This window comes from Bos javanicus, chromosome 2, assembly GCF_032452875.1.
Source record: "Bos javanicus breed banteng chromosome 2, ARS-OSU_banteng_1.0, whole genome shotgun sequence".
Classification (NCBI taxonomy): Eukaryota; Metazoa; Chordata; class Mammalia; order Artiodactyla; family Bovidae; genus Bos; species Bos javanicus.
In genome coordinates, this window is record NC_083869.1 from 131,807,339 (window position 1) to 131,834,998 (window position 27,660).

The 27,660-nt window shown below is 53.3% G+C and overlaps 2 protein-coding genes and 1 long non-coding RNA gene across 14 annotated transcripts in view; 2 read left to right on the forward strand and 1 right to left on the reverse strand.

Moving 5' to 3' along the window:
• HP1BP3 (heterochromatin protein 1 binding protein 3) overlaps positions 1–5,544 on the forward strand; it is a 39,212-nt gene extending 33,668 nt beyond the window's left edge. For 7 of the 8 annotated variants that reach the window (XM_061394191.1, XM_061394192.1, XM_061394213.1 and 4 more), the window contains 2 exons: positions 660–779; positions 1,228–3,009. In XM_061394191.1, coding sequence (XP_061250175.1) covers positions 660–779; positions 1,228–1,522 — 415 coding nt within the window. In that variant the 3' untranslated portion in view covers positions 1,523–3,009. Of the gene's footprint in view, positions 1–659; positions 780–1,227; positions 3,010–5,040 lie in introns of those variants that run through there. The other variant, XR_009731999.1, reaches the window with a different exon arrangement.
• A 5,691-nt stretch (positions 5,545–11,235) lies between these two features.
• On the forward strand, positions 11,236–27,085 carry SH2D5 (SH2 domain containing 5). Of its 5 annotated transcripts, none has more exons than XM_061394288.1 (10): positions 11,237–13,313; positions 18,303–18,431; positions 18,703–18,786; positions 19,249–19,323; positions 20,369–20,515; positions 21,713–21,961; positions 22,107–22,281; positions 22,648–22,756; positions 23,361–23,520; positions 24,655–27,085. In XM_061394288.1, exons 1-10 carry the CDS (start codon positions 12,855–12,857, stop codon positions 24,856–24,858), a joined length of 1,791 nt encoding a protein of 596 aa, XP_061250272.1. In that variant the 5' UTR covers positions 11,237–12,854; the 3' UTR covers positions 24,859–27,085. The 5 variants fall into 5 exon arrangements, with proteins under 5 accessions (XP_061250288.1, XP_061250272.1, XP_061250300.1 ...); XM_061394316.1 differs by having other exon boundaries at positions 11,237–12,789; XM_061394297.1 differs by having other exon boundaries at positions 11,238–13,313; positions 18,706–18,786.
• On the reverse strand, positions 20,860–26,914 carry LOC133234135 (uncharacterized). The gene is made up of 3 exons (XR_009732036.1): positions 26,827–26,914; positions 22,923–23,048; positions 20,860–20,992 (listed from the first exon to the last, which is right to left on the reverse strand). It is a non-coding gene; the product is annotated as an uncharacterized LOC133234135 (long non-coding RNA).
• Positions 27,086–27,660: the final 575 nt, after the last annotated feature.

The following is a 27,660-nucleotide window of genomic DNA, read 5'->3' on the forward strand; positions in this document are numbered from 1 at the left end:
CTGCCAGGGTCCTCTGTCCATGGGATTTCCCAGGTCAGAACACTGGAGTGAGTTGCCATTTCCTTCCCTAGGTGCATAAACATAAGTGTACAGTATTTGAATTTTTCAAATGTTTAGCTTTAAATATAATTCTTAAAATCATGTACATGCAGTGTTATGATTTAAAGATTTATTAATCAGTGGTACCAAGTTTTCTATCATTAAGGACAAAGAAAAGTTAGAAAATCCTTGCTGAATTTCACAAAAACTTTGAAGAAATTCAGGCTTTATGAGGTCTTGTATCATAAGGGCAAAAAATATATACTGCTGTGTAGACTGTTCACTGCTGTATGCACCATTCACTGCTGTATATTCAATGGCTGATACAGTGCCGAACACACATCAGGAGTTTAAATAACTTCACTAAATAAGTGATTGTCAATTTTATTAAATGGAAGGAAGTAGAGAATGAGTTATGTTTGAGGCTTTTATAGATTTGTCATAACTTCATTTGAGTGTTCAAAATAGGTTAAATTGTGACCTGGTATTTGTAACCTAACCTGACTTAATTGGGGAGTGTGGGAGGAAGTGGGTAATGTCCAAGAAAGAGCATATCTAGGTTCACATCCTTTTTCTTGTCCCGATGGGACTTCTCTTTATCTAATATTTTTTCTTACTAGCCCAGGAGTTCTGTTTCCAAAGAAGGAGCCGGATGATTCTAAAGATGAGGATGAGGATGAAGATGAAGATGACTCATCAGAGGAAGACTCTGAAGATGAAGAGCCACCACCGAAGAGAAGGTGCGAGAGTGTGGGAAACACTTCTTAGAACTGAGAATGGCCATGAGGGGAGAGGCTGTGAGAATCATGTCAGCAACTCTGCATCCTTCTCAAGTGCTCTGAGTGACGTTTGAACTTACCCTCTCCTGAGAATTTAGAGGCTCTGAACTTGTGAAACACTGTGAATGTTTAATTAGTCTTTGGTCAAACCTGTGTGTGTGTGTAGTGTGTAGTTTGGTTATTTAAGAAAAATAATTCCATGTTTTTCTGGGAAAAACATGTAGACTTCCGGAATTGGTTGAATTTTTAGGTGAATTCACAATTTTAGGTGAAAGGTTATAACCCGTATATTTTTCTTAATGTAGGTGATTTTACCTGTGCTGTTTCTTTTCTGGCAAAGTATCTCGTCATCACGGTGAAGTGAATCTCTCAAGTATAAGTGATTGCCTTCTCTCTTTGGTTCTCACAGGTTGCAGAAGAAAACCCCAGTCAAGTCACCAGGGAAGGCTGCAGCCATGAAGCAAAGAGGGTCCAAGCTGGCACCCAAAGTCCCAGCTGCCCAGCGAGGGAAAACGAGGCCCCTCCCCAAGAAAGCCCCTCCTAAAGCAAAAAGTCCTGCCAAGAAAGCCAGACCCTCACCCTCAGTCATCAAGAAACCTAGTGGTAGCTCTTCCAAGAAGCCTGCAGCCAGTGTGAGAAAGGAAGTGAAATTGCCTGGCAAGGGCAAATCTACCATGAAGAAATCATTCAAAGCAAAAAAGTAAATTTTATAGGAAAAAAGGGTATCATGGTGGAATTCAAAATCTTATTTTCTAAGGTCAGTGTGCATTTGTTTTAGTTTTGATGCTTTTAAAATTACATTTTTTTTTTCCTCCCCTATCAACATGGGGAGGGAATATAAATAAACCAGTTTAGCCATTTGTTAGCTTTAGGTGCTGTTCTTGGTGCCTGCCCCTCCCCTCTCCCAGTCATTTTAATTTCTGCCATAATTGTGGACTTTTCCTGAATTTTATAGTCTGTTCTTGTCCTTTTTTCTCCCTCCACCCTAGCCCTCTTTCTGTTTCAGTGGTCAGCTTTGGCTTTTTTTTTTTTTTTTTTTCCTTCCAGTTTATCTAAACAGTTGCAAAGATTTTTATATTTGTTAGAAACCATCAAGAACGGGATGATGGTCAGGTGCTGGATGTAGAAAGGAGGCAGTATAGCACTGACTGAATCGTAAAGCCTCCTGCCTAGAGGCTTCACTTACAGCTGTAGTAACTAATCTTATTTATAAAACCACTCCGCTAAACCTCTCTCTCTCCAGCTATAAACACAGAGATGTCTTAGCTTTGGGAACAGGCCAAAAGCACCCTGATCTCATTAGATGCTGAGGATCCATGACCCCTTTGGGCCGCTTTCCCATTGCTCCATCTCCAGGTATTTCTCAGTGGCCCCTGAGTGCCGCATCCCCACAGCAGCAAGCACAAGGCCTCTCCACCACTTGGGTTCTGGCTGAGGGGGAGATACAGGAGCGCACTGAATTTGTGATTTCTGGTGTCACCTGTGCTACCAAAAATTAAAACAAAGTCTTGATCAGATAGCTTAATATATTTTTAATATTTGGAGCATGGATTGTCACTTCCTCTTTCCCTTTTTTTATAAGGAAATGTTGGAGAGATACACCATTGCTAATGTAGAAACGTGAAATGAAAAACATAAAATTTGCTAAAATATTTCAAATTCATCTGTGGATTTTTCCCCTCTTTTCTTTCCACAGCACTTTTGATAACAAACAAGTGGCTTCCTTTTTTGAGTTATTTAAAAAGAGAAAAGAAAACAAATGAAGCCTGACTACCTAACCCTTCCTTGTTTGTATTTGTTTTAGTATCGTGAAGTTGTGTTAAATAGTATTAGCTTCCTAAGAAATATTGATTTCCGGTCATCATTTATCCTCCCTGTGGCACTTGACATTTTAATTGTCTTAAATTTTTTGGTGTATGTCTTCTGGCCTGAGTGCTGCCAGAGGCAAAATATGTTTGTTTCATCCATTCCATTTGCATTGTCTCCTGGGATCCCGTCTGCAGCCTGAGGCATGGCTGAGAATTGGACTTGAGAAGACTGGCTTGAGTTAGATCCAGAATCATGTGTGATCCCATCATGAGTTTATTGGAATTTGTGTTGCATGTAAGGCAATCTTTTCCTGTTGTAAATCTTCCTTTTTTTATGTACATATATTTTGAAAAATATGAATAAACATGGAATTTTAAAAGCTGCTGAACTGTAGCTTATATTTAAAAGTTTCTAGAATTCCTCAGAAGTAGTGTTTTACTCACTTTGAGCCTTCTCAGCTCCTTGTACTAGCTGTCATCCATTTTCCTTTTTATATACAAGCTCCAACAAGCTCCAGTTTATTTGTGTTTTCGAATTTTTAAAAAGATGGTGAATGTTTTTAGTACATTGAACCTGATTATTCAGTGCATAAGGGATTTTTAAAAATCACTTTGTATTTTATCAAGGTCCTTGTTTTCAAGGTCATAAATTACAGGTTTTCATGTTTAGTGTTCAGATATGTCCTTGAATTAGAAAAAAAAGACAGCATTGCAAAAAGATTGATAAATCCTAGACCTACTTCCAGAAAGTAATCTAATTTTCTGTTATGCTATTTAGCAGGTAATAATTTTTTTTTAATATTTTTATTTTAAATCATTTATTTATTTGAGTTGTAGTTGGAACATGTGGGATCTAGTTCCCCTACCAGGGATCAAACCTGGGCCCTCTGGATTGAGAGCTCAAGAGTCTTAGCCACTGAACCACCAGGGAAGTCCAATAATTCTTAATATTATAGTTGTCAGATACCTGTGCTAAGAATTCTCTACTGTTCTGGAATCGGAAGTGAGGATTTCGGTTGGTTTCTGTGTTTTGTTGTAAAGAGATTGCCTGAACGGTCATGTGGTGGCTATATCGTGTATCAGGCACTCCGGCGTAGAGTGCGAGATTGAGATTGTTTCAGGTCCCTTTCCACCCTGACGTTCTGTTAAATTCACAGAATTCAGGTGAAGACAGAACTGTCCTTGATTTTAGTGTCAGGTAAAGGGAAAAGACAAAAGGGCCATCGCACTCTTCCAGGGAAAATCCCCAGCTGTCAAAGATAGGCACCTTCCTGATGTTGAGATAAAGGGGTGTTTGGGTTTTTTCCCTTCAGGCATTCTCAAGGAGCAGAATGCATGATTTTTGCTTCCATGTTACAGAAAGGTAAACAGCAAACCAAACTCAAGAGATAACCCAACAATTCCTGGCCTGGATCAGTGGCTTCAGTACTATCAGTGGCTTTTAGTGAGCTCAGCTACAGTGTTTGACATGTCCTTAAACCACCTACAAACAGCCTTTGATAGGTGAATCTCAGAAGGTGCTAGGCGAGAGAGTGAGTGCTGGCTTCTTAAAGCTCAAATGAGGAGAGACACCACTTCAGAGAAGGGTGGAGACTTTTTTTAAAAATTGTAACAGAAGCTTTAAACACAAGGAGAGCTCCATCCTAACTATCCACAGAGATTTAACTAAAGGAAGCCTGATCTGTCATGTCTATTGGCTATAACTGATGGGAAATTACATGAAAACAAGGGCTAGGTAATATGCCTGTACCTTGGACATTTTTTTTCCGTCATTCCTCTTTTGTAAAATTTTGTCAGCCTAGTCTAGGCTTGTTAACCTACCCTTATACCTTCTTTAAAGAACCTAAGAAGTTATTCTTGCTCAAGCTGAGGTACTTTGCCATCCTAAACTGTCGGGGAAAGAGGGTAAGCCAGCTTTATTCATGAACTGCTGTACTTCGCTAACTAAACACCAGCTAAAAGAAACTTTAATCCAAAAACTTACAATTATAGTTGAAGCTTTTCATTTTTGGAACCTGATAAATCATATTTCTTTTTCTTTGGGTCAAGCAAAAATTCGAATTTTATTCATGAAGAGAAATTCTATTTATTTTTTTTAAGAAGTAGGTTTTTTTCTTAATATCTATTAATTTTATGTATTATTTAGCTGTGCCAGGTCTGAGTCGCGGTATGCAGGCCTTCGACGCTTGATGCAGTACACAGGATCTTGAGTTGTAGCGTGTGAACTCTCAGCTGCTGCATGTGGGATCTAGTTCCCTGACCAGGGATTGGACCTAGGCCCACTGCATTGGCAGCATGGAGTCTTAGCCACTGGACCGCCAGGGAAGTCCCAGAAATTCTGTTCTTAATTGTGTAAAGATCATTAATTATTTTCCCCAGAGGTTCTGACTGACATTTCTGTTCCCAACGTGTAGGGTTGCCTTTGCATTTTTGCAGTAGGACAGACGGTCAGTCACTTCTGCAGAGCTGAAGCCTGAGAACTGGAACTGTTGGAGCTCTGGGCCTGGGCCTGCTTGGCGGACGCACGCTCTGAAGCCAGTAAAGAGGCTGAATGGCACCCCACTACTGCACTGGTTTTGTTGTCTAAGAAACTGATCCTTGCCGGTTGTATTACTATATTCTTGCCTTCTGACTGTCATTTTCCACAAGATTCTTAACCTCAATGGCTTTTTTTTTTTTTTTTCAGTTGCAGGACGTTTCTGCCTTGGCTACTTAAATGTATTAACTTAGTTTTAACTTTCTGTTAATAGTTCTCAACAACTGGTATGTCAAAGGAGGTTTCTAAAGGTAACCTTCACGAGCTGTTTCCTCCAAAAATGGCAGCTCTTTCTCTTGATACTGTATGTAAATGTGTAATTAACACCATTGCTGTGGAACCTGTGCTGATTAGCAGAGTCCTTTCTCTTTGGTGCCTTGAATATGTTTGACAGTGTGTCATTATTTGACTTATTACTTAACGTAATAATAGTGATAATCATTCTGTTCAGCTCAGTCACTCAGTCGTGTCCGACTCTGCGACCCCATGAACTGCAGCACGCCAGGCCTCCCCTGTCCATCACCAACTTCTGGAGTTCACCCAAACTCATGTCCATCGCATTGGTGATGCCATCCAACCACCTCATCCTCTGTTGTCCCCTTCTCCCGCCTTCAATCTTTCCCAGCATCAGGGTCTTTTCTAGTGAGTCAGCTGTTGACATCAGCTTCAGCATCAGTCCTTCCAATGAATTTTCAGGACTGATTTCCTTTAGAATTGACTGGTTGGATCTCCTTGCAGTCCAAGGGACTCTCAAGAGTCTTCGCCAACACCACAGTTCAAAAACGTCAGTTCTTCGGTGCTCAGCTTTCTTTATAGTCCAACTCTCACATCCATACATGACTACTGAAAAAACCATAGCCTTGACTAGAGGGATGTTTGTTGGTAAAGTAAGGTCTCTGCTTTTTAATATGCTGTCTAGGTTAGTCATAGCTTTTCTTCCAAGGAGCAAGCGTCTTTTAATTTCATGGCTGCAGTCACCATCTGCAGTGATTTTGGAGCCCCAAAACGTAAAGTCTGTCACTGTTTCCATTGCTTCCTCATCTATCTCCCATGAAGTGATGGGACCACATGCCATGATCTTAGTTTTCTGAATGTTGAGCTTTAAGCCAACTTTTTCACTCTTTCAGTTTCATCAAGAGGCTCTTTAGTTCCTCTTCACTTTCTGCCATAAGGGTGGTGTCATCTGAGTATCTGAGGTTATTGGTATTTCTCCCGGCAGTCTTGATGCCAGCTTGTGCTTCCTTCAGCCCAGCATTTCTCATAATGTACTCTGCATATAAGTTAAATAAGCAGGGTGACAATATACAGCCTTGACGTACTACTCCTTTTCCTATTTGGAACCAGTCTCTTGTTCCATGTCCAGTTCTAACTATTGCTTCTTGACCTGCATACAGATTTCTCAGGTGACAATCATAGCTAACACTACCTGAATTTTTTCTACGTGTCAGGCTCCATACGTACATTAACTTCATTTAACCCTAGCAATCCTATGAGATGGTCACTGTTTATTATTCCCATTTTACAGAAGAGAAATCTGGCACAGGGTGAGGTTCACAAACTTACCCGAGGACATAGTAAGAGGCAAAGCCAGAACTACACCCAGGCCCTCTGAGTGCAGAGTCATCTCCAGCTGCTCTTTTCCACCGTCTCTCTCTGACCATTGTTCAAACTTCTGAACTCTCCCCTTACCTTACAGCCCAATGAATGCAGGGGATTTAGAAATGAGATGAAATTATTAAATTTGCCAAGTAGGAGTCTGTGTGACTTTTAAGTTTGGTAACTATTCAAATTAGGTCTTGGATTACTGGGAGATTTTAGCTGGGCTGTCCTAAGGAGGTTTCTGGTTGTCTTTGTTTTTCTCCTAGGACGTTGCAAGCACTTGGTCACGCTCAGATCCTAGCCATGGGGCTCTGGTCCTCACAGTTTACTTATTCCAGGCAGATTCTACTGACACTTAGGAGAGCTTTTCCTCCAAGAACCACAGCTTCTATCAGAACTTTTTTTTTTTAATTAGAACTTTTACGTTGCTTAGTGAGCAGTGCTCTCACCCTTTACAAACTATGAACTTGTGTTCTATGGGGCCTACCAAGAGAAATTCCAGAAAGGGGGTTGTCTGACAACTGCATTTTTTGGACACGATACCATCTTAGTAATCATGAACTGGAATATTAGAAATTCTTGCTCTTGATTCTGGAAGAAACATTACTCATCCAGTCTCTCTCGTTATCGTCTGCTTTGTTCGCCCAACTCCAACAGGTCCTCTTCCCTAAAACCCAGAGTTACACAACATCCTTGCTCATCCATTTTACTGTTTGAGAGCTTTTGCTCTGATGAAATTCTCATGTCAAACCTAAATCCCTTACGTTGTTTGCATAACTTAAATTTGCTGGTTCATTTTGTAGAATAGACGTTAATTTCAAATTGGGATTGACTCCTGGTTAGAGTGTATCATTCAGCCTAGCATCCTAAGAACATTCATAGCTGTGGTCTTTGGGGGCTGTGTCATTTAGCAGCTGTGAGACCTTGGCCAAGACAAGCCTCATGAGCTTAATTTCCTCCCATAAAATAGAGGGGTTCAGATGCACAATTCTTGCTGTTTTATTAGAATAGCCACCCAAAGGCAGTGTGAGATTATCAAGTATCAAAGACGGAACATATTCACCTAGGTTATTAAGACATTTTAGGATTTTAGGAGACTGATTTTTTTTTTTAATAAATGAGACAAAATCCAGTGTCACGAGTTCAGCTCTGTTGCTTACGATTTATTGTAGGCTCCTGTTGTTAGACTTGTTAATCACACTATCTCAGATCCTTACAAATACGTTCTCAAAGTATGTGAAATTATGCCCAACTTTCAGAAACAGATTTTGGTAAACCTCTCCTGATTAAACAAGTGACAACTGTGGAAGTAGACACAAACCGAGGCGTAGCAGACTTGACCAGTCACCTTGCCGTCACACCTTCCCTAGCAGGTTATACACTGACAGCTCAGGAAGCAAGATGTCTGGCAACAAGTTGCCAGATGGACACGCCATAAACGGCAGTGATGAACAGGTTGGTTTTTTTTTTTTCCCAATCAGGTTTTCAAACCACTGCTGCTGCTGCTAAGTCACTTTAGTCGTGTCCGACTCTGTGTGACCCCATAGACATCAGCCCACGAGGCTCCCCCATCCCTGGGATTCTCCAGGCAAGAACACTGGAGTGGGTTGCCATTTCCTTCTCCAATGCAGGAAAGTGAAAAGTGAGAGCGAAGTCACTCAGTCGTGTCCGACTCTTAGCGACCCCATGGACTGCAGCCCACCAGGCTCCTTCGTCCATGGGATTTTCCAGGCAAGAGTACTGGAGTGGGTTGCCATTGCCTTCTCCATTCAAACCACTAGGAGCTTGTTAAAAAAAAGAACAAGAAAAACATGTACAGCTTTTGAGTTACCAGGGCTGCATGCAGGTAATGCCAGGGAGCAGAAGAGAAGGGCAGCCTGCTGGGTAGGAGAAGGAAGTCCTTCCTAGGCCAGGGTCAGCATCAGCTGCCACCTGGGCCTAAGCTGGGGCCTCAGCTGGCTGTGGCTGGAGAGGAGACTGCAGGGGAGACTGCAGCTGGTCACTGCAGTCTTCTCAAAGATCTCTGCTGAATATTCTTACCAGTTTGTTTTCAGCATAGCCCGGGTTTTGGCGAGTATTCGATATTACCTGCTTTCTTTGCTTTCTGAAGTACATCCCTCAATTCTGGTCTATGAGGAGAGCTCTCACAAGTGTTTCTGGGGAGGGGTCCTCTTTAGACTTGTACTTCTCAGGTGGAAAAGTACTTGGAACTATTTCTTGTTCTCTGCTTCTCAAATGGGGTACAGGTAGCAACAAGATTAAATACTTCTGGGGCATTTGTTTTATCTCCAGTGAATTGGAGGGAGTGCTTTATGTTACTGGTAATAAGTGGAAGGAAGTACAAAGTCCATAATAGTCACTGAAGATACAGGATTACCTAGAAATAAAGCAGCAGCGGCACTAAGGCTCTACCAGGTGGTCCCCAGGGAGTGCCCGGTCCCTCTTCTCCAAAAACACGAAAGCACCACCCTAACCGTGGCTGAGAGGGTGAGTGGAGGTGCCTGCAGCCTGTGCCCCTTTGGAAGTAAAAGAGTGCAACCTCAGGCCAGCTGCGGAAACTTCTAGTTCTCAACTGGAAAGGAGAGAGTTGAACTAGATAACATTTCTCTGATCCTGGAACCTCCACAATCCCTGCCACCCAGAAAACACCAGAAGGAGGAATCTGGCCATAGAGTGCTGTGGTCTGGATCACTTTGTGATTGGATGAAAAGGAGTCTTATTTTAATCACTATTAGTCTGCTCGAGCCATAACAAAACACCACAGCCCAGGTCACATAAACAACAGCTATTTAATTTGTCAGTTGTGGAGTCTCCAAGTCCAGAATCAAAGCGTCAGCAGGTTAGTTCCTTTCGCCGAGAGGGAAGGATCTGTTGCGGGCCCCCTCCTTGGCTCGTGGAGGGCTGTCTCCACCCTGCCAGCACATTGTCTTTCCTCTCTGTCCAAATACCCTCTTTTTAAAAGGACACCAGTCGTATGGGATCAGTGCCCACCCTGATAACCTCTTTTTATTTTTTTTGAGGAGAGGCGGGTGTTTTAGTTCCATGACTAGGGATTGAACCTGCACCCCCTGCATTGGACGCACAGACCACTGGACCACCAGGGAAGTCCCCTAATAACCTCATTTTAATGTAATTACCTCTTTATACACCCTAGCTCTAAATCCGGTCATATTCTTAGGTACCAGGTGTTAGCACTTCAACATGTTAACTTGGGGAGAGGGGACACGATTCAGCCCATGACATCTCAGAATTTAAAAAAAGAAAAGTTATAGGTCACTAGGGGGAGGCACAGTTAAGTTGCAGGGACAGACATTGGGAGACACCTGAGAGAAGGAAAGCAAGGTGCGCGAGGCTGAAAGTAGCTGCTAGTGTGGGGAGGTATTACTTGAGGAAACATGGAAACACGCGCTGTAAAAACCAGATGCGTGTGAGATGCTGTGCCAAGGCCTGTCCGAGCTCACCATCTTGGCTCCCATCTCAGTCCTGCTGTTGGAGACGGGCTTGCAAATGATGTGATGTTACTTCCCACACACATCAGCTAGCAACTCCAGTACCAGATTTCTGGGATTTTTAGTGAAAAGAGAAGATTGTGACAGCAAGCTCACACCTGGTGAGGCTTAGTCATTGTCACTGACTCATCAGGAAATGCCAAGACAGGGCTGTGTGCCCTCACACGTTCAGGGATCGCAACCCCACCACCTTGCCTTCTTTGTCATCCCTTCCCCTGTTTTGTATAGATGATTTCTCTGGTTTTGCTGCAAAAGTGAGTCATTTATCCGACGGTTAAGGTTCTCTACCTGATGACTCCCAAGACTTGTGCTGTCGTGAATGTAGGATTGGATTCCTGGGGCAGATAATTATGCGGTGGTGGCCATTTCATGCTGCCCTGAACGGACGTAGCTTGGCTCACCCAGGAGATGGCTGGCTCCCGCTGACACATGTTTTCCTTGATGTAAACCTCTGAGCTGATAGATCTATTGTAGCTTCACTGAGGCTACATGCATGATAGAAGATCAGAGCTTCTGTGCTTTGGGTGGAGCTAGGTCCACTGAACTTGGTAACCTGAAGACCAGCTCAGATGGGCAGTTACATTACTCTGATACAGAAAAATGAAGAAGTGAACTTCCAGTCCATAAAATGCATTTAGTTTTGAAACGTATTCCTGAGTGAAGGAATAAGTGAAGACCAATAAGAAGAGGATCCTTGGTGGTCACAAAGTCAGGAGTCAATGTCACACACATTTCCCACACATGTATCTTCCCAGATCTGACTTTTGTGGTAAATCTCTGTATCCCTGGGACCTACCACAGCGCCTGCCACTCAGACCTTGACCCTCTGTCCCCTTCTGAGCAAGATTTAGAAGGCAAAACTCCCCCTCTGGCTTTATTGGCTTCACCATCTGAACTTAATTCCTTGGTCTTTTTTTCATTTTGACCTAAAACAAATTCCTGTCACTTTTTTTTTTTTTTTTTAATTGTAGGCATCAGGATGAATTGTGTGACTCCGGAACTCGTCAGAGTCAGTAATTAATAGTTTTGGTTCCTGAAGGGTCTCGAAATGGGAACTGTGGTCTAGTAATTGGCAAGGTCTCTATTTAAAATTTACGTGCCTTTTAAGAAAGCTTGTAAGAATTAACCTGTCATCCCTCGTGTACCCTGAGTTTCATAAATTGGGATTTCTGGAAAGCAGGACCAAACTGTAAACCATCTTGATCCTTCTCATCAGTGGGCTCAAGGCTGTCATGTGACCTCCATAAAGTGTTTTCCAGAGCACTTAGCATCTGCCCTTCGGTCACATGGAAAAGCAACTCAAGAGTAACAGCACTAATATCCACTGAGCACTTCACTCACTGTGGGTCAGGGAGGGTGCTGAGCAATTTGCCCACATTAACACATGGGATGAGATGGTTGGATGGCATCACCGACTCAATGGACATGAGTTTGAGTAAACCCCGGGAGTTGGTGATGGACAGGGAGGCCTGGCGTGCAGCAGTCCACGGGGTCGCAAAGAGTCGGACATGACTGAGCGACTGAACTGAACACGTGGGAATCATCACTTCCCTAGGAGTCAGGTGTTAGTAAAACTTCCAGATGAGGTGCTAGAAGATTAAAGTGATTCAGGTCCCACATCTGTGCAATCAGAGGAAGTGTCCATATTTGGGACCAAGTCTCTAAGCACCACACCTCACCACTGCCCTTCTTGGAAAGGCATCCGGAAGCTTTGGGGAGATGAAGCGATGCCCAGCAGGCCCGCAGGGCTCACGCCTGCCTCCTCCCCCACTCCCCTAAGGCACTCAGACCTCAGCGGTGCCCACCCACCTCCCTCAGGGTGCCCGCCTGCCTTTGCTGCCCCTTCTTTCCTGCCGTGTGGCAGCTACTGGCGTTACCTCTGCAGAATTCAGATGTCATACATTCCAAAGACTGGGCTCAACTGGGCTTGCTATTTATTTCTGTGGCACATACAAGGTCTGTTGAAGAAGGAAATAGCAACCCACTCCAATATTCTTGCCTGGAGAACCTCATGGACAGAGGAGCCCGGTGGGCTGTCCCAGAACAGACACAACGGAAGCGACTTAGCAGAGGGTCTGTGCTGACACTCGGCTGGATTTGCTCACCCCATTTCGGTGGATTTCCATGTAACCCAAAGGACAGGGTCATGCGCCCCACCCCACCCCCCACCTCGGCCCCGTAGAGCTAACTGCCCAGATTTCTCAGAGCCGACTGCGCAAGCTCAGTTAAATCTCTTACAAGGAACGGCCCAGGACGGCCGGCAGAAACAGGGCGAGGAAAGGCCTGCGCCACACCTCCCACCTCTCTGGGGCTGAGGGAATCAGGGCTGAGACTGGCCGGGGGCCCCAGAGGCCGGATCCTGACGCCTTTTTCATTCACTCATCAAGACGACAAGCCCCGAACGCCTACTGCTGGCCAGGCGCACTAGGGAGAGGGGCGCATCCGGGCCGGGGCCAAGGGCCCTCTAGTAAGAGGGGTTAGTCAGGCTGATGGGCCAGAGTGGCGAGCGCTTTAAGGAGGTGAGGTCACCGGTGGTGGTCAGGGAAGGCTTCTTGGAGGAGGTGCTGCCGCAGCCGCCACCGAGATGACGAGAAGGGAGAAAAAACTAAGGCCGGGGATGGCGGGGGGTGGGGTGGGGTGGAGTTGGGGGGTGGGGGGTGAGAGGAGGGAGGGGAAAGCCGCCCCAGGAGTGGGGAACCATCGGCGGGGCCCCCAGCACTCAGGTTCCCCCACCCGCCCGGAAGGAGGCATCCTGGGCGGCCGTGAGCGCCCCCCGGCTCTCGCTTTAAAGGCGGAGCGCCCGGGCGCGAGACGAAGGGGGCGGAGCCAGGCCCCCTCGCGGCCTCTGATTGGGCGGCGCGGGCGTGCGGAACGGTCCGCGGGCGCCGATTGGGCGGGCGAGGCCGAGGGCCGGGCGTTGCGGGAGCCGCTCGCCGCGGCCACGTGGGGGCTGCGCTGGGAGTCGGAGGAGGCAGGGGAGGGGTGCGCGGTGCAGGCTCGCGGTCGCGGCGCCGAGCGGCAGGGACGGGACACCGAGCCCGCGGTGAGTGAGCACCCGGGGAGCCGGGCGGGGGCTGGGACTGGCGGATCGGCGGGAGCGAGACTCGGTCCCGGGGCGTGGAGATTGGAGTGCGTGGGTGGCTGGGGGGGGCGGGGCGCGTGTCGGATAGGGAGACGCCTGTCTGTCCCTTTCGCTCATCACCGTCATCATCTGTCACTTCCACCATCACCGTCCATCACCTCCACCATCCCCTTGGCTAGCGTCCTGCCTCGCTCGCCCCTCTGTCGGGGAGCGGGGAGTGAGCAAGACTTTCTCCGCCCCCGGGGCCGGCCGGGGACCCTGGGCATTACAGTGATAGGGATAATTCCCCACGCTGCGGAGCGCTCTGTACCGCCGCGCATCTGGTTTCGGCCCCACTGAAAATCCTGAAAACAGCACTTTGCTCTTCATGTCGTCTGCGCGGGGAGACGAGACTGTATTTGTTGGCACCTCCCCCCACCCTCCCCGACACAGACGCACGCAGATCCTAGGTCCTCTTCGCTCTGCCGTATTTTCCTCCAAGTCGCTTCAGCCCCGCTGAAATGTTGATTTCCAGTATCCACCCCCGCCCCTCCTCAGGCCCCCTTGCTGAGGGCTGGGACTTTGTTTTGTTCACCTGGAACGTAGCGCTTGGAAATGTTCTCAGAAGGAACAGATAGATGAACAACTCCAGAAGGCAGCTGCTATCATTAAGCCCACTCTCTGTTTGAGGACATGGAGGCTGATGTTGGTTACATCAGCCAACCTCGTGGGGACCCCACCGTCCACGGTCTTGACCTTAGTCTCTCCCACCCTGTGGCCCAGGGCAAGCAGGGATGGCAAGGGGCGGGGGCTTGTCCTGGGGGCAGGGGGCTGTCCTGGGGCTAGGGAGGGGGCTCTTCTGTGCTGCGCAGCCAAAGACAGTGTGGTGAGACTGAAGTGCCTCTGGCAGTCCCAGGCTGTCTGGCCCGGGAGGCAGGCAGCAGGATAAAGCAGCTGATCACATCCACCCCCAGCACCATTGCTGTTGCTTCCTCACTTCACTGTCCCTGGGTAGGCTGGGACCCACCAAACTCAGGAGGTGGACACCTGCTTTCTTGGGGGTGGACACTGCCATGGCGGGGGTGAGGGGGCAGGGAGGGGGGAAGAGCCCTATAGACCCACGATGGGTTCCCACCTCCCCTTTTGCTGTGTGACTTTGGGCAGGTGGCTTCATCCTCTGAGCCACCATTTGCTAAGCACTGAGTCTGCAGGCTGAGGGGTCTCCTGTGATGCTGGAAGGTGGGCCCTCCTTAGGACGCCACTTGGCTGCAGTACAGCGCAGTAGAGGCCCCCGTCCTTGCCCCTCGAGGTAGCCAACCCATCCGGTGCCCGGTCTCTAAGCGGGACCTGGAAAACATCAGAGGAGCAAGAGAAGGGCCCCAGCCTTGTTCCAAATGTGTCCCCTTAGGATGATTCTGGCCCAGAGCCAGGCTCTTGTGCAAAACCTAAGAAAAACAGATCTGATGAAAGGGATCCGTGCATGTCTGTGCCTGGAATAGGTCAGCGGGTCTGTTTCCAGGGTTCGGTGAGCCTCTCCCCTCCCTGGTCCCTGGGCAGTCTGGGGCTGAAAGGTACTGTACCCCTCGGGTGTAGGAGGGAGAAACTTCCAGTTTTCCAAGGTTGGGGGAAGAAGGATCAGGTGATGTGGGGGTGAAGTGGGACCCATAAGAGGGCCCAGTGGCCTGGTTTCCCCCCTGCACCCCCACAGCCTACACCCCAGGGTGTCCCCAAGAAAGCTGCAGCTCTGGATGTAGGGAGGAGGCTGTTTGCAGCCTCAGACATGGCTGGCCGGCGCCTCCTTCCAGTGTCTACCCCCACCTTCTGAGGGCTGCTGCAGCGGTCAGGCTGGGTGTGAGCTGTGAGACGTGCTCCCTGCTCCCCACCTCTCCCTCCTCCTATCTCTCCCTTATCTCTCTTTCCATTGTCTTTCTTCTCACTCCTCTGTTCTTGCTGCTGCTGCTTCTTCAGTCACTAAGTCAAGTCCTACTCTTTGCAACCCCATGGACTGCAGCACGCCAGGCTTCCCTGTCCTTCACTATCTCCTGGAGTTTGCTCAAAGTCATGTCCATTGAGTCGGTGATGCCATCCAAAAATCTCATCCTCTGTCATCCCCTTCTGCTCCCACCTTCAATCTTTCCCAGCATCAGGGTCTTTTCTAGTGAGTCAGCTGTTGACATCAGCTTCAGCATCAGTCCTTCCAATGAATTTTCAGGACTGATCTCCTTTAGGATGGACTGGTTGGATCTCCTTGCAGTCCAAGGGACTCTCAAGAGTCTTCTCCAACACCACAGTTTGAAAGCAGCAGTTCTTCGGCTCTAGGCCTTCTTTATAGTCCAACTCTCACATCCGTACATAACTACTGGAAAACCATAGCTTTGACTAGACGGACCTTTGCCGGTAAAGTAATGTCTCTGCTTTTCAATACGCTGTCTGGGTGTGCCAGTCTTTTCATCCTGTTCCTTCCCTCTCTCCCTTTTGCCCCATTTGGTTTGGTTTTGGTCTCTGCCGCCTCTGTTCCCCCCCACCCCTGCCTACGGGCACCAGGCATCCCAGCCCAGGATGTGTTGAAGGTCAAGTTCCCTGGAAGCCCCATCTCCGTGCCTGGAACCAGGGCCACATAGCTTCTGTGCGTTACACCCTAACCTTGCTGTATTTGAAAGTAAAATGACAGTAGGTAATGGTCATGATGTGAAAAAGAATTAGGATCAAAAAGTGAAGAGAGGTGAGAGGGCCCAGGAAAGCAGGAGGGCAGAACCAGGAAGCCCTGGAGGGGACTGTGCAGCCTCCCTTTAAGGGCTCACTGCTGCCCTTTCATGCTGCTAGTGCCCCAAGCTGGCCTGAGCCTGGGGCTGACGGTCAGGGGCAAGGCTGAGGTAGGGGCCATTCCTGGGCTCTTGGCGATCTCCCAAACCCCTCTTGTCCAGGACTCCTGCCGGTGCTCGAGCACACCCGAGGTGCACCCATCTCCTGCCCAGCGCCTTGGCTGACCCCTGCTTTCTCCTGGCAGGAATCACGGCCCCCAGGCACGTCTGCCCTCCCGGGCCGGGTGGTCTTCTCTCAGGTGTGGCCTGCTGCAAGGAGGGTACTGACAGTAATCAGACCTCACTGTCCCCTGAGTTCCCCTTCTGAGGGGCTCCCCCATTCCCCCGTACTTTGGCCCCCTGCCGTGGAGAGCCAACTCACTGGAAAAGACCCTGATGCTGGGAAAGACTGAAGGCAGGAGAAGGGGGCGACAGAGGATGAGATGGTTGGATGGCATCACTGACTCAATGGACATGAGTTTGAGCAAACTCCGGGAGTTGGTGATGGACAGGGAGGCCTGGCGTGCTGCAGTCCATGGGGTTGCAAAGAGTCGGACACGACTGAGCGACTGAGCAACAACGACCACATTCCCCACGAGACCGCACTTGCTGGTCACAGCTCTGAGCCTGGCGGGCATCGTGCGCGGCTCTGTGCCCCCATTCAGCTCTCACCAGTGCCGCACGTTACCCCACATTTGGGGTTGAGGAAATGGGGGCTCAGTGAGGTGAAGCAGCTTATGCAACATCACACAGGATTTGGACCCGGGTCTCTCTGATCCCAAATGCACGGATTCTGAGTAGCCTGGTAAGACGCAGCCCTCCAGGATGGGGGACGGACGCGGATGTCTAAAATTGGCCCGAGGGAAGCCTGAGGGAGCCGAGTCCTGAGGCCGAGGCAGAGGCACTCAGTCCTTCCGTTTCGTGATGCGTGTGTTGTTGTTGCTGCTGTTTTTTCATCTCTGTTGTGGCCGCGCTGGGTCTTCATTCTTCATTCCCGAGAGCCGGCTCCGTGGCGGGGCGTCAGCTTCTCCAGTTGCCACATGCAGGCTCCGTGGTGGCAGGATGCGTTCATACCACATTCACCGAACACCAGCTGTGCCCTGAGCTCTGAGGGGGCAGGACGCCCCCTCCCTGCCCCTGAGAACAGTCTGGAAGGCAGCGTCCCTCCTCTCCTCCGCTGGGAGGTCCGGGAGATCCAGGAAAGACTAGCGCCGGGGTTGGGCCGGGTCCTCCCTCCCTCCCCTCTGACTCAGCACCAGTACCGGCTCTGGTTGGGGTGGGCGCTTTGGGCAGGGGCTAGGGTCAGGCTGGGCAGAAGGAGCCAGGGTCCCGTGACGCAGCCTTGGCCCCTCGTTCAGGGGCCACCGCTGCCCCGTGGACTCCCGGCCTCCTGCCTGGCACCTGCTGTGGCTCCCCGCCGCCCATAGGGCAGCGCCTCAGTCCCCTTGTGTGACGTTTTGGGCTGACCCCACCCCGGGTGCTGCTCTGGTAAGTTCTGCCTCGGGGCCCCAGCTGCCCAGCTGCTCCGGGCCTTCGCAGACCCTGTTCAGGCCGCTGTCACACGCCTCCTCTTGGGTGGTACCTCCCAGGGTCCCCCTCTCCTGGCACTCTGCACAAGCTGGCTACATGTCCGCTCCCCCTTCCTCCAACCTCACGCCTCAGCAAGGCCTTCTCGGCCGTGGTCACCCCCCCTGCCCTTTGGCCTCCTCTCTGCTTTATCACCGTCTGTGTTAGTCCCTGTCGTGTCCGACTCTTTGCGACCCCATGGACTGTAGTCCGTGGAATTCTCCAGCCCAGAATACTGGAGTGGGTAGCCTTGCCCTTCTCCAGGGGATCTTCCCACCTCAGGGTTCGAACACAGGTCTCCTGCATTGCAGGCGGATTCTTTACCAGCTGGGCCACCAGGAAAGCCCCTTGTCACCATTTGACCTGTTCCGTATCTTACTGACGGCTTAGTTGAGTGTCGGCTCTACAGGGGCAGGCGGAAGTTTGTCGTTTTGCCCGGGGTGTGTGTCCCCTGTGTCTCAGCACACAGGATGCTTCCTGGCACACACAGCAGGCGCTCAGGCAGGGTTTGCTGGATGCCATACATGGAGGGGAGCCTCTGACGGGTGCTCCGAGGCTGTGCACCAGCCTTGGGCGCCAGCCCTCCTCACCCTGCCCTTTGCAGCCTCCTCTCCATCCAAGCGGGAAGCCAGCCGCCCTGGGGACCATGCAGAAGGCAGGGGCCGGGGGCCGGAGGGCCTCCGACTGCGGCCCTGCCCCTCAGCGGCCCCGGTGCATCACCAAGTTTGCCCAGGTGGGTAGGGTGGGCCCCCTGGGGGAACTGTGAGGTGGGGCGGGGCCGGCCCTGGGGGTGGGGAGGAGCCATGGGCCCAGGGCTGCTTCCAGCCCAGCTCTGGAGTGTGTGAGCACGAATGAGGCCTTGGGGCCTCGGGGGGTGGAGCCTGGCCCCCGGGGATGCCCTCTGCCACCCACCAGCCTCCCCCACAGCGCAGTGTGTGTGAGGAGGGTCACGTGGAGAGCGGGGATGGGGCCAGGGGCCTGACTCCCCCACCCCTGCCCCCAAGCAGTACGTGGGCTCCTTCCCCGTGGACGACCTGGACCCCCAGGAGAGCGTGTGGCTGGTCCAGCAGCAGCTGTGGGCACTGAAGGTATGGGGCTGGGGCAGGGGGCACTTCCCCACTGGGCTCAGAGACCTAGAGTATCGGGCTGGGAATGACTTCTGAGCCCCTCGGGTCTACCCCAGCCCCGCATTCAGAAAGATGGAGCAAGTGAGGCCCAGGGAAGGGTGGGACCAAAGCCATTCTGGGAGGCGGCTGCCCTTGGGACTACACGCAGGCTCCTGGAGCCACATTCCTCATGCCCCGGGGCTCCCTTCCCCTGGGCAGTCGTGACCTGGGGCCCACGGGTGGGAGATATGGGGGGCGGTCATCACGGGCCGCAGGGTTCATCTGCCAGGAGCCATGCACGCTGTGCCAGCCCCCTGGGGGCTCCCCTTCCAGTGCTCTGCCCCTTGGCAGCTGCGGGGGCAGGCTGACCAGCCCAGAGGTCAGAGGCCAGGCTGGGCCTGCCCGGGCAGTGACGACGACCCCCACCACCTCTCTCCCACCCAGGACTGTCCCCGACGCCAGGCTGTCATCCTGAAATTCAGCCTTCAGGGCCTCAAGATCTACAGCGGGGAGGGTGAGGTAGGAGCCCCGGGGTGCAGATGAGGACCCCGCAGGTGTCCTCCTCCCTGGGGACACGCCTGCACCCAGTCCTGCAGCCTCCCTGGTTTCTCAGCCTGTCCTGGGCCTTTGGACGTCCTCTCTCCAAGGGCCCTCCAAGGCAGCTCGGCGGAGTTTCTCCCCAGCCCACCCCACCCCTACCTCCAGCCCTAGAATCTCCAGGGACCAGATCCTAGCTTGAGCGTCAGGCCCAGCCGACCCCATGAGGTCTGGGCCAGTCCCCAGGCTGGGTCAGGGGCCTGTGGCCAGCCTCTCATGACTGGGGAAAAGGGCCAGGGAGGCTGGAGGCCGGCTGGGAGCCCCTGTTTGGTCACTCAAACAGGGTGAAAAACCACCCCCAAAAAAAGAACTCTAACCACGTGCCAGACTGGGTGCCCCATGACTTGGCGCCACTCACCTAAGATGTGGTGCCAACACATCCAGAGCTGGCACGGTGGGGGCCCTAGGGTCAGGACCTGTGCCAACTGCCCGAGGTCTCTCTGACCCTCCAACAGCCCCATCAGAGGAGTCCTGTCCCTCCTTCACACCGATCCCAGCAAGGGCTCAGAGACCTGTACTCAGCCGCCCAAGGCACCAGAGAGGGAGTAGCACAGCCCGGATTCAAACCCTGGTCACCTGACTCCAGAGACCAGGAGTACAAGCCCAGGGCTGGCCCCCGCTGCCTGTCCCTGTGACCCTGCAGGCCGTGAACGCTCTGCCCCTGGGCTCCATGACTCAGCACGACCACCCCGGTCAGCTGGCTGGCAGCCCAGGGCAGGGGCCCCAAGCAAAAGGTCCGTGTAAAGGATGAGGGTGCCCCTGGGAAGTGCAGTTTGGGCAGGCCTGGAAGCAGGGCAGAGTTCTTCATCCCAGGAGCTGGGTGGGCCCCCAGCTGGGCACCCAGGCTGGAGGGCAGACCCGGGAGGCTGCCGACTGGGGCATGGTGCCCGCGGGGCTGCGCGTGCTGGCCAGTATCTGCGGGCCACACAGTGGGTCTGATGGAGGCCGCGGGCCTGCTGCCTCCCAGGTGCTCCTGATGGCGCACGCCCTGAGGCGCATCCTCTATGCCACCTGGTGCCCGGCCGACTGCCAGTTTGCCTTCATGGCCCGAAACCCCAGGAGCCCAGCCAGCAAGCTCTTCTGCCACCTCTTTGTGGGCAGCCAGCCTGGAGAGGTACCCGGGGCCCAGGGCAGGGGCCCAGGCCTGGGGCTGGGGGGGCGGTGTGCTGTGGGTCCACGTGGGTCCCAGGGACCGAGGCCGTGGCTGGCTCAGCGAGCTGGCCTGAGCACCCCTGCCCCTCGGCTCGCCACCCTGGCTCCTTCTGTGGCTCTGCCCTTGGAGGAACCCCCCAAAAGGAGTCAGTGGACTCAGCATGCCCCAGGCTGGGAGATGGGCACCAGGCCGGGAGGCTCACACTGCCAGGCCTTTGCCCTTGCTGTTCTGTCTGCCTCCATGCCCCTCCCCCTCCCCCTGGCAAATTCCAGCTTGCCCTTTGGGGCTCAGCCACCTTGAATCCTCCAGACCACCCGGCCTTCTGCCATCCTGTGACCTGAACCGCACTCTGCCATCTGTCTGCCCCTCACTGCAGTCACTGGAACTCTTTGAGCGCAGAGGCTGGGTCCGGGTCTTGAACTGTTCTGTTGCTTGCCCCTGTGGGGAGAGAGGATGGATGGGTGGATCCTGAACGTCAAAGTCAGTGTGACCACTGTTAACAGTGGATCCGCGGCGGCTGGCCATTTGGGCAGCAGGGCCTGGGCTTGGTTCCAGGCAGCAGGCCTCTGCCGTCACCCGTGTGTCGAGCTCTGTGTGGCTACTGGGGTGACTGGTGGCCGAGCCGTGACCCTTGAACTTTTGGAGCTCACAGTTCCATGTCGGGGCTGGATGATGCATGTGTGATGGATCGAATGTGCAGGGCCTCTCCTGGGGGAGGTTTCCTGTGGTCCATGTCATTACAGGGGCACAGAGATGCCATGTTGTACCCAGGGGTCACCCAGCAGTTGCTATCTGACAGAGCCAGGATCAGATCCCAGGTCCTGCGACTTCAGGGCCTGGACTCTGAGCCACACCTCTAAGAGGATATAGGTGGGGTTAGTAACTGAGGGCTAGCAGTGCATTTAGCCCATGCATTCCCAGCTCCAAGCATGATGCCTGGAACAAGGTAGATGCTCCCTGTTTGTTAAATGAATCAAGGAAGATGGGAGGGGAGGCTGCATGGTGGTGAGGTTTGGGGGGATAAGTATTCGTTTTCTCAGGAAGAATAGGGAAGACCACCTCAAGCCAGGGGGCTGCAGGCACCCCTGGCCCATGGGTTGATGCCCAGGGACCCCCCAGGAGCCCCCCAGCTGAGCATGCCTCCCTCTCCCTCCCCAGGTTCAGATCCTTCACCTGCTGCTCTGCCGCTCCTTCCAGCTCGCTTACCTCCTCCAGCACCCGGAGGAGCGGGCGCGGCCCGAGCCCTGCCCGGAGCCTGTGGGGGACGCTCCCCTGAAGCCCGTGCCCGGCCCCGGGGGCCCCCCTGGCCTAGTACGGGAACCCTTCGGCCGGGATCAGCTCTCACAGAACGTTAACGCACTGGTCTCCTTCCGGCGGCTGCCAGCAGAGGGGTCTGGGGGCAGCGGGGTATGCAGCACCCCAGCCAGGGAGTGGGCAGGGGACCGGGGGACCAGGGCGAGGGTTTGGAGGTAGAGGGGGGCGGGTGCCGGATTTCCGTGGGAGGGGTTATGGCCGGGCCTGAGTCTGGGCGCTCCTGCGGGGCCCTCCCTAGAAGGAGCTGCTGGAGTCGGCGAGCCGCGGGGGCACCCGCCACGTGCGCCTGGGGAACCCGTACTGCTCGCCCACGCTGGTGCGCAAGAAGGCCATCCGCAGCAAGGTGCTCCGCTCCGGGGCCTACCGCGCCTGCACCTATGAGACGCAGCTGCAGCTGTCCGCCCGCGAGGCCCGTGAGTTGCCGGGCACGCGTGCACCGGCGTGGGTTGGACGAGGGTGGGCCTGAGCGGCAGGGTCTGCGGGCTGTGACTGTAGAAGCCTGTGAGTGCCAGGCCTCCGCGCTCGAGGATGTGTTCGGGGCTGAGCGCCCAGGTGCTGTTTGTTGGCGGAGGCGCGGCTGAAGTGCTGTAACTGGCGAGTGAGTGTGCGTAGGCGTGTGCCTGGGTGTGCCTGTGTCTTTGGGGAAGCACGATGTCTGCAGGCTGGGCGGAGAGTGGGGGGCTTGGTAAAGAGACAAGCCTGGGCGGTGCTGAAGCCTGTGGGCGTGAAACGGGAATGGGCGCGGGAGAGGACAACCTCCCTCCCTCTGATCGGTCTAGTTCCTGCCGCGTGGGAGGCCTGGCCCCGGGGGCCCGGGGGCCCCTCGTGCCTGGTAGAGAGCGAGGGAAGCCTGACGGAGAACATCTGGGCCTTTGCTGGCATCTCCAGGTAGGAGTGGTGCCCAGCCCTTTGGGAGGGCGGGAAACTAGGCTGTGAGCTCCCCGGGGCCCGAGGTGTGCGTCCCTGCCCTTGGACAGAGGGCTCTCCGACCTTAGGCCAGAGACTTCCCCACCCTGGGCCTCAATTTTCCGTAAAATGGGGATAATAAAAGGACCTTCGGGGCTTCCCTGGTGGTCCAGTGGTTAAGACTTCCGCGCTGCTGGTGCAGGGGGCGTGGATTCGATCCTGGTGGGGGAACTAGGATCCCACATACTGTGCAGTGCAGCCAAAAGATGAAAAACTAAAATAAAACAAACAGACCTTCAGTGCAGGGCTGTGGAAGGGATCAAATAAGGTTATTCAGGTGAAGCCTGTCACAGGGCACGGCCTTCCTAAATGCCCGCTCTTTAAAACTCTCTCCCTAGTGGGTCAACGGTTAGGGTAGCCCTTGGAAACCTTTCTGAGAGGCAGTCAGAAAGCATCCTTTCATGGAAGGTGTACTCTAGGCAGGCACGGTGTTTCCGACGCTGTGGATCCGTTAGGCTGTTCAGCAGACCGAGGCTGGGTCCCGACAAGGGGGCCCGCCCTCAGCCTCTGGCCTCGGCCCTCCCAGGACCAGCGCCCTCGCCCTGCTGCGGAGAGACGTGCTTGGGGCCTTCCTGCTGTGGCCTGAGCCGGGCGCCAATGGCCAGTGGTGCCTGTCGGTGAGGACGCAGTGTGGCGTTGTGCCCCACCAGGTCTTCCGGAACCACGTGGGCCGCTACTGCGTGGAGGTGAGAGGGCTCCCAGCCCCGCCCCCCGCCGTCAGGCCCCGCCCCCTTCGCCCCTCACCCAGGCCCCTCATTGACTCCTTTTGGCCCCACCCCCTATTTAACACTCCGTCCAGCTCTTGAGTCATTGGTCCTTCGGGCTCCGGCCCCACTTCTACTCTGCGGGCTCCACTCTAAAGCCCCTCTCTCACCAGAGTAGGGTATTTCAAGTACAGTCGTGGGCTTCCTAGGTGGTGCTGGTAGTAAAGAACCTGCCTGTCAATGCAGGAGATAGAGGAGATGCAGGTTCCATCCCTGGGTCGGAAAGATCCCCCTGGAGGAGGAGATGGCAACCCACTCCAGTATTCTTGCCTGGAGAATCCCATGGACAGAGGAGCAGGGCGGGCTATAGTCCATGGGGTCTTAAAGAGTAAGACACGACTGAAGCGACTTAACACAGTGGAATCTTGGGCTAGGGGCACGCCTCGCATTTTTACATCAATCACAGCTTTTAAAAGTCATGCTTTCCCACACCCTAAGTCGTCTTTTAGCAGAGGAGGAAACTGACTCAGAGAGGGTAGAGGCTTGCGTTTAAGTTCACACAGCCTCTAGGTCTGCAGTCCTGGCCTGATCACACGTTTCCAGGGACTGGGGTGGGCTGCTGCTGCTAAGTCGCTTCAGTCGTGTCCAACTCTGTGCGACCCCATAGACGGCAGCCCACCAGGCTCCCCCGTCCCCAGGATTCTCCAGGCAAGAACACTGGAGTGGGTTGCCATTTCCTTCTCCAATGCATGAAAGTGAAAAGTGACAGTGAAGTCACTCAGTCGTGTCCGACTCTGTGCGACCCCATGGACTGCTGCCTACCAGGCTCCTCCGTCCATGGGATTTTCCAGGCAAGAGTACTGGAGTGGCAGGCGCGGCTTTTTGAATGTTCAGCCTTATTTGCACGCTAAGCGCCTCGGTCTTGTCCATGCCTCGGGTGGGGGGGTGAGGGGGGGTGGAGGGGGTGTGGAGTGAAAGGGGTGTGGTTCTGCTGGGAGCAGCAGTACAGTGTCCTTTCTGAAGTGAGGCAGCATCCAGGGTGGTGGGGTAGTTGGAGGTGTGATCCGTGGGGAAAGGGGGGCTAGAACTGAAGCCCCTGCCCTGCCCCCTCCCCAGCACCTGCCGGCCGAGTTCCCCAGCCTGGAAGCCCTGGTGGAGCACCACGCAGGAACGGAGCGGAGCCTCTTCTGCTCCCTCGACATGGGCCGCCTGAACCCCGGCTATGAGGAGCAAGACTGCGGGCCCGAGGGCCGGCCTCCTCGGACGCTCCGGCCCCTTGGCCACGCCAAGTCCGAGGCAGAGCTGCAGGGTCTGGGCTAGGAGGCGGGGCCCCACGCCCACAGGCCCCGCTGTACCCTGGCTCCCAGCCTCAGCGGGCTGCTCGGCTCTGGCCTCTTCCACCCTTCTGGGCACCAGTTCCATCTAGTCACTGCCCCTGGGACCAGTCTTCCATCACTTCCCTGCCTGTGGGGGTCCCTGAGAGTGGGGATCGCCAGGGGCTTCTCCCCAGGACATGGGCCGTCAGGATCGCAAGTGCGGCAGACCGAGTTCCAGGCTTCCAAGAACTTGCCGGGTGACTCGATGCTTGCCTTCCCTGGGTCTCACCTTGCTCCTGGGTGGGGAGCTTTCCCAGGTGGGCAGGAAGGTTGTTTCAGTGCAGGTGGGGCCCTCTCCTAAGGAGGCCAGGCCTTGGGGCCCTGACTGGGCGTCCCCAGAGAGCTCCAGACCAAGGCAGCCAGACACCTGAGGGAGAGGTGTGTGGGCAGGCAGGAGAGAAAGGTGTGGGGCCAAGTCACCCTCTCCGTGAGAGAAACAGGGACGACGTGGTGGAGCTTGGGGGCGACATCCCGGCAGACAGAGCACAGCCTGTTTCCCACGTCCTTTGAGATGAGAGGAGTCCGCCCTTGAGTTCTGAAGGGAGCGGGGTTAAGAGGCTGCAGAGAGGAGCCAAGTCACCCAGATCGCAGCTGGACAGCTGAGTGTAGAAAGCAGTGTGAGCAGGCTGATGGGGCAGAGGATCCCAGAGAACCTCAGATTAGGACGGCTGCTCTGTCTGCTCAGAACCACAGAGTTGGGCTTCCTGCTCACACAGAAGTAGTGTTGCAGACTCATCCCTTCCCGTACACCCTCCGAAAACCACCAAGACACCAGCCCCACCACCACCCAGGCTCACTTCCTTTGGCCATTTGATTCTGAGGGGCCAGCAGTGAGCTACAGGCCTATGGGGCTGACCGGGCCCTGATCCTCTCATCCTGCAGGCCACACTGGGTCTGGGTTTGGTGGCTGCCTGGGAAGTCGTCGTCCACCGCCCGCCCCCCCCCACCCCCGGCCACAATAATGGCATTTCCCTTAATGGGCATCTGTCAGGGACCACGTCACTAGGCCAGCCCCACTGGGGGTGAGGGTCAGGGAGGAGCCATCTAAAGGCAGAACCGCCATGGGCCCTGCCAGAGGACACTTGGCCTCGGCTGGCACAGGGGAGTCCATCCAGGGAAATGACCCTGTGGCGACCGACAGCTCTAGGCGTCTCCCTTTATAAATAAACTGGACAGACAAACATGAGTCTCCCAAACTAGGGAGCAAGTTCATGGTGGACGAACTTCTACTCCTGAGGCAGAGGCCTAGTAGTGAGTCTGGGGGCTGCCTTCTCCCCTCTCTGGGGACAGGATGTGACTGTGCAGTGCCTTGAAAGTAATACACTCTTGTTTCTTGGAAAAACGAGCAGCCCCAATGGAATAAAAAGAATGAGGAGCCTCAGAAGTTCAGGCCTGGTGATCCCAGTTTACAACCTCTGGCTCAGGAAAGGGTCTTGGTTGGGGCCTTTTCACAAGAGATAGGAGGAAGCTGTCCTTTAGGGGCTCATTTCACTGGAACCCTGGTGGCTCAGAGGTAAAAGCATCTGCCTCCAATGTGGGAGACCCGGGTTTGATCCCTGGGTCGGGAAGATCCCCTGGAGAAGGAAATGGTAACCCACTCCAGTATTCTTGCCTGGAGAAGCCCAAGGACGGAGAAGCCTGGTCCACGGGGTTGCAAAGAGTCAGACACGACTGAGCGACTTCACTTTCTTTTCTTTTCACTGGAACCACAGCAGTGGTTTTGTACTGAATATGAGTGGGAACCCGGACTCATGTTACAGCCCTTACTACCAAAAGCCATCTCCTCCCTGGGCAAAGCCCTGTTCCCTCATAAGCCCCAGCCTCCTATTTCCCTGGCGAGGAGAGGGTGGTGGGCCCAGGATTACCGCGCCAGTGTCGTGCACATTTAAGAAGCCCAGCTAACTGGTCTTACCTCTGTGAGGGACGGATTTTGTTGCATGAGTTGTCTGTGCAGACAGGGTGTCAGGAGCGTCCCCACAGTACTTAAACATGCTTGCACACAGCACTCATGGGTCACACGGTGCGAACAAGGCTAGGTTTCTGACCCACGTGTGCAGACACCTCTGCGTCTTCATCACAGACCGCAGTCTCCTCTGTTGAACCATCGCCACCTGGGTAGCCCAGCTCTCCTTACTGTGCAGACTTGAAACAAATAAAGTGCATTCCTTTGGGTTGTCGAGTACAGACTTTTCCTTTGAAAGGTGAGGGCTTTGTCCAGTTGGCCTGCTTTGCTTTCGTTTCTCACCCATCCCTTCCGCTGAATGATGAACCAGACAGAGATCCTGTCCTCAGGGGCTCAGGAGGTCTTGAAGGAGTTGTGTGGGTAGCTTCAAACAATGACTCCTGCTTACAACCTTCGGTGGGTATTTCCTATAGGGAAGAGACTCGAGTCCTTATGTTCTGGCCATCGGATGATCCTTCTGCTCCCGCAACATGCCACAGGGCCTTTGCACAGGCCTCCTTGCCCTCCTCTCCTTCAACTGATGAACTCCTCAACCTTACCATCTCTCACTCTCAGGAAGCCTGCCCTGACTGCCCCCTGGCCCCCTGCCCAGGCTGGGTGAGGTATCCTGGCCAACTATTCAGTACATCTGGTCCTTTGGTTTGTTAATACTCTTTTATTTGTGGGATTTTTGTTTGTGGAGTATTTGTTTCAAATGTCAGCCTCCCCCACTAGACCATAGGTGCACTGCAGGGCAGGGGCTGGGCTATCTCCCAGCGTCTATTGCCGTGCCTGGCCCATAGC